Genomic DNA, 6,180 nt, shown 5'->3' on the forward strand with positions numbered 1-6,180 from the left:
TAATCTACTGGAAAACTCAAAACCTTAACAATACATTGATTCATGTTTTCATTGCTTTGGCACTAATACACGTTTTTCAAATCAAGCTTGAAGCTAAGAGAACAACAGATCAATTCAATGGTCTATGAATAAAGTCAAAATGGACGGAGATGATGAACTGAAAAAAGCACTTGGGTTCATAGAGTTTAAACCAAAAGCAATTATCAAGATTACATATGCTTAACCCACGGTTCTTTAGCTTGGTACAAAATGGAAGAACTTGAATGATTAATGTTCAACGTTGTCAATGGTTAGAGTTAAACTGAATAGTTAGCTTCATACTAATGCTACCTTTATCAATGGAATTCAATTCCAACAAGTATTATAGGAAAGATAAGCATCTTCAGGTTATCTTGAAGGTTCTAAGTTAAAATTAGGACAAGGCTAATACAAGCTGACTAGTCCCTTCCATATGTGATTTTTAGATTAAGTTTACTGACAGAAGTAAATTATATTCAGGCCATAATTTCAGAGAACTAACCAAGCAACACATGGACTAACTAACAATTCTACAACAGAGCATCTACTCTTGGCATGGTGAAGAAAATAAAATGGAATTGTAAGATAATGCACAAGAAGTAAGATCATAGGAAGCTCAATTTGTATGAAGAAAAAACTGTAGCGCTCGATGATTAACCTGGCATCGACGTTAAAATTTCGCCAGGATTGGAGGGGAATCACTAGAAACGGCTAGGATTGGGATCTTGGAGCCCGTCCTTGGTGCCAGCATTGTAGGTGCCCTTAAACTACCATCGTAGTCATTAATCTAGACATTTGCTATTGTCAGAGCACCTGCATTTGATGCACAATAATATAAATTTTAGTTGATCGCACAAAACTTTGCCAGATATAGTGAGCATCTCCACCTAAAATTTCTAAACAAAAACCAAGAAAAAATAACTCTGTCCAGAGAGCATGGAGAGCTGCAGGTTACTATGTTCACAGGATGAGTCATAAAACTATATCGATCTACATGTATCTAAATCTAATTGATAATCAATGTTGTGTACCTCCTATAACATACGAAGTATGATGTTAATTGTTAACTATGAAAATACTATTGACAAATATATAAGAGAGAATGTTCTGTTTAGGATGGACAAATACATAACTATGAAATACTTTGGACAAATACATAAGAAGTACACATACTATATATGGACAAATACATAGCTACGAAAATGAACCAACTGAACCACAGGTCTGCTATATACAAGTGCACATATTTATCAAATAGATAAGCAAATATTGCCCCACAGAAAAAAAAGATAAGCAATTGTTAATGAACATTAAGATGTAGTGATCAGGGGCAGGCAAGTTTCTATGTGCATCAAGCTTCAGAATAAATTTTACAATCCGTATGGCCAGAACGGTATGCTACATTGGAACAACTCGTAGGCAGCTAGAAACAAAATAAAAATTCGTTTGGATCTGGGCTCAAGTTCATCAGGGACGGAGGCATGAACTGGAGAAAATATATGAGGTTGAAGAGGACGGGAGGAGGAGGGAGCTAACCTTGATCGGAGAAGGTAGAAGTCGCGGTCACCGGAGGGGGCCAAAACTTTGATGCAGATGGAAGATCTGGGGAAGGAGGAGGGTGACGGCTGTGGTCCGTCGCCATCGCCAGAGAGGAGCTTCGATCCTGAGCACCGGAGGGAGGAGGTCAGGGGCGTCACTTCGGTCGCCGGCGCGGGAGCTCGGAGGCGGAGGAGACGGGGCGCCGGATCTTGGTCGACGGCACCTGTTGTTCACTCGTATCGCTCCAGACGGGGGTTTTCTTTCTGATCTCTGGGGTCGTGGCGTTTCTTCCCGTGGAAACGACGTGGGTCGGGCAGGGCTACCTCCCGTACAGATGCATCCAAATGTCGCGGTGGTCTCCCGGGGCCAACTCAGCCCGAGGTTCTCTGGCCCGGGGAAATAGCGGGGATCTCGGGGGGGTCACTTGCAGCCAAACGAGGCCTCAAGGGGTGATTAATCTCTAATGTTGTTATCCAGTTGTTTGAACAGTGAGTACAATATGAGCACATACATGCAAGTTATGTGCAAATTATAATATTCTGAAAGTTGCACTATCAAAATCATGTCCTAGTTTTTAATAGTCGGTCAAACTACAAATATGGAGAGAATATCTCTTTCTCGAACAATTGCGATAATCTTATAGTTGAAGAAACAAATTACCACGTGCATATGAAAACATACTCTATCCATGATCTTAATCATGTCCCAAGGCTCCCAGAATAAACCAAGCACGTGCAGTAGTGTAGGTTCACCTGCGTAAAAGAGAAGCCCTGTGTTCTTTCCTGGTTTTGGCGCGAACCACGGCCACCGTTCAGAAATTTCTATATTTGAACGAGCGCTCCTCGTGCTTCTCCAATCTCCCAACCCAAACAAGGCACACCCGCTGTATAGAATTATAAGCTCGCGACGATACAATGGTCTCAAAGGGAAGGGAGGGTGCACCATTCCATTCTCCACAAGATCGTAGGAAGGAAGAATGAGGGGCATCTTCTCTCTCACAATGGCGCCGCTCCTCCGCCCTGGCGCCCTCGCCGCGGCGCTACTCGCCCTCGCCGTCGTCGGGGTGGCGCAGGGCCAGCAGGTGGGACTCTTGAGGGTGCCGAACAGGTCCCCGCCCACCAAGGCAAACATGGACAGGGTGGTGCTCCCCGTGGACAATGCCGGGGGATTCGCCGGTTCGTGGAACATCCTGAGCGAGAACGCGGGCGTGTCCGCGATGCACCTGGTGGTGATGCGGCACGGCAAGGCCGTCATGTTCGACACGACCACGACGGGGCCGTCGCTCATGCAGCTGCCGGCAGGGAACTGCCGCGTCGACCCCCGGAGCGACCCGCCGGGCGGCATGGACTGCTCGGCGCACGCCGTGGAGTTCGATTACAACACTGGCGCGGTCCGGCCTCTCAAGGTTGGTTTGCTTGGCTGATTGTTCGCCGCGCCGATTTGCTTCTCGCGTGCACGCTGTTCATCGGGAGCGTGCCTGCAGATCTTAACTGATACGTGGTGCTCGTCGGGAGCGTTCGACGTGGACGGCATGCTGGTGCAAACGGGCGGCTACTTCGAAGGGGTGAAGGTTGTGAGACGCCTGAACCCACAAGGAAATGCCGACTGGATCGAGTTCCCCAATACCTTGGCCGAAGGAAGATGGTACTCCTACGTACATAGTCTAGCTAGCTAATGAGTAGAGTCGTGCTTCATGATTTAGCTAGTTATATTAATCAACCAATTTTCATATGTGGAATTAAGTAATAGTACTAATTGACAGTAGTATAACAGATATGATCAAGAAGGAATTTACAACTGGTTTCTGCATGCATGAGCTCGCAGGTACGCAACGCAGCAGGTGCTCCCGGACGGCCGCTTCATCGTGGTCGGCGGGCGGCGATCGTTCAGCTATGAGTTCGTCCCGGCCGCCGGCCAGTTGAACACCCAATTCACTCCCCTCCCGCTTCTTCAACAAACGACCGATGACGTGGAGAACAACCTGTACCCCTTCGTCCACCTCCTCCCGGAGGGGACCATCTTCCTCTTCGCCAACGACCGCTCCATCATTTTCGACCCCCAGAACGGGCAGGTCCTCCGCGAGCTCCCGAAGCTCAACGGCGGTGCACGGAACTACCCTGCCTCCGGCATGTCCGCTCTCCTTCCCCTCGACCTCCGCCGCGGCGAGAGGCTGAGCGCGGAGGTGATAGTCTGCGGCGGCGCCCCCAAGGAAGCCTTCAAGCTCGGCGAGGCCAACAAGTTCCCGCACGCGCTCCGGGACTGCGGGCGCATCAACCCATCTAAGCCCGGGGCGCGGTGGGCGATCGACTTCATGCCAGTGGGCCGCGTGATGGGCGACATGCTCATACTGCCCACCGGAGACCTCCTGCTGCTCAACGGCGCCGCCCAGGGCTGCTCGGGGTGGGTTTTCGCCCGGGAGCCGGTGCTGACCCCGCTTCTCTACTCTCCGCGGAAACGACGGGGCGCGCGGTTCCGCGCCCTACCCGCGTCCAACATTCCACGCATGTACCACTCCAGCAGCGCGGTGCTGCCCGACGCCACCGTGCTCGTGGCCGGCGGCAACACCAACTCGGCCTACAACTTCTCTGGCGTCGACTTCCCGACGGAGGTGCGCGTCGAGCGGTACACCCCGCCGTACCTCGCCCCGGAGCTTGTCGCCTCCAGGCCGGAGATCGACCTGGCGTCGGTCCCAGCGAACGGGGTGAAGTACGGGGACAAGCTCACGCTCAGGTTCACGTCGCGCGGGCCAGCCGTGGTCGAGGCCGACATGAAGGTGACCATGTACGCGCCGCCGTTCACCACACACGGCTTCTCGCAGAACCAGCGGCTGCTGGTACTGCAGGTCACCGCGTTCAAGCCAGAAGGGAACAAGTACAAGGTCACGGCCCAGGCGCCGTCGAAGCCGACCCTCGCGCCGCCAGGCTACTACTTGGTGTTCGTTCTGGTCAAGGGGGTGCCGAGCAAAGCCGCTTGGGTGAAGATACACCCCTGATGAGGTGACTCTCCGGGTGCATGCTGTTCCTCAGATGGCGACTGGCACGACGATATGCCATAGAGTAACAGCATGCCCGCGACCCGCCAAGCAGAAGATTTCCATGGGGCGTAGGCAGTCCACACCGCCCATATGAATCTCATCTCTTCATGGTATATATGGTCTCTCCAAATGTACTTACTAGTGCACAAATATATATTTATACTAGAGACTTGGATCGAAAAGGTTAATCGATCCAAACTGCAACTTTGTAGTGTGCTTAGTCTTGTAAAGCGGAAGAACGCAGAGTAAAAGTGTACGTGAAATCAATTCTTTTTGTTTTGATTTCTTAACTCTTGTACTGGTTGTGGAGAGCAATATGAACAATTCTCCACTTATAACAGCCATGTTGTTTTCTTTACTATACTCAGATTTTTCTTGCGCACATGCAGCGCATAAACCCAAAACCTCAGAGATACTAGGTGCGAAACAAAAACAAAACTTGACTTCCGAACATTAGTCAGGCACGGATATTTGGGTCTTCGATTTGATTAGTGAAAATATGTGTTGTATTATCTACTATCTACTATCTACTATCTACTACCACTATAAAAGAGAGAGAGGGCGGAGAACAGATCATCCTATCCATCGAACCCTGTAATTTAATGGTCTACATCACTCCAACATACTAAACGCGTTTTACGCTTTAATTACCCACCATGCCATTACCCTATCTACTCGCTAACCAAACCCGGTACCCCACAGCTCGCCCCTCTCTCGCACGCCCCTCGACCACGCCTCTCTCCCGCACGCCTCTCTCTCTCGCCTAACCAACCTCTCGACCACGCCCTGCCGCCGCTCCAACCTCTCGGCCCCGCCGCCGCCCCTTCTCGGCCTCGCCGCCGCCTGTTCGCACACGAACATGTCACCGTGTACCTCCAACGCCGAGGGTGATACACCGCAGCTCATGTCGAAGGAGACCCGTCCGGAAGCGCGATACGCAGGCAATCCGGCGGGTGCTTTTGAGGACACGAAACCCCACACGCCCGGGAGGGACCCCGTCAGGGCGCGCGGCGGCTATGGGCTGCCCTAGGTCGACCTGATCGCCCCTAGGGCCTCGAGGTTCGCCGCCCCCCAACAAAAAGAACAGACGAAGAACGAGGAGAAGAAGAGCTAGGGTTAAGGAGAAAAGATAAAAGATAAAAAGTGGTAGATGATTTGTTCGATTGTGTGTTGTTCAATCGGCCGTCACCCCTTAGGTATATAAGAGGCGGCTGGACTTCCCGTGCAAGAAAAAGGCTTGGATTCACGGCCAAAACTCTAGTCAAATTCGGATTGGTTTTGTCTGAACTTTCCAAAACTGTTCGGTTTAAACTGGCTGCACCTTGCGGGTCTTTTTTGTGGTGGTAAACGATCTCGGATAGCAACGAGCCCAAAAGCAATCTTGACTGTTTCGACGAGATGAACAACTTTTATGTTGAAAGTTTTTTAATCAGAGGTCATCTCGAGGGTTAAATCGGTCACGCAAAACAGGTTATCCCTCGCGCTACCCATCAGACAGGCTGTCTGGTGGGGCGCGCCAGTTTTTGCCTCGTGACAGGGCTGTATTCCGATGGCTCTAACTTTTGCATACGAACTCGGATTGGAATGAT

General features: G+C 50.7%; 1 protein-coding gene across 1 annotated transcript; it reads left to right on the forward strand.

Moving 5' to 3' along the window:
- The first annotated feature begins 2,557 nt into the window (after positions 1-2,557).
- Positions 2,558-4,945, forward strand: LOC119281460 (aldehyde oxidase GLOX-like). Its single transcript, XM_037561977.1, has 3 exons — positions 2,558-2,962; positions 3,041-3,201; positions 3,382-4,945. The coding sequence occupies exons 1-3, from the start codon at positions 2,558-2,560 to the stop codon at positions 4,547-4,549; spliced, it is 1,734 nt and encodes a 577-aa protein (XP_037417874.1). The 3' UTR covers positions 4,550-4,945.
- Positions 4,946-6,180: the final 1,235 nt, after the last annotated feature.

Source organism: Triticum dicoccoides, chromosome 3B, assembly GCF_002162155.2.
Source record: "Triticum dicoccoides isolate Atlit2015 ecotype Zavitan chromosome 3B, WEW_v2.0, whole genome shotgun sequence".
NCBI classification, from domain to species: domain Eukaryota; kingdom Viridiplantae; phylum Streptophyta; class Magnoliopsida; order Poales; family Poaceae; genus Triticum; species Triticum dicoccoides.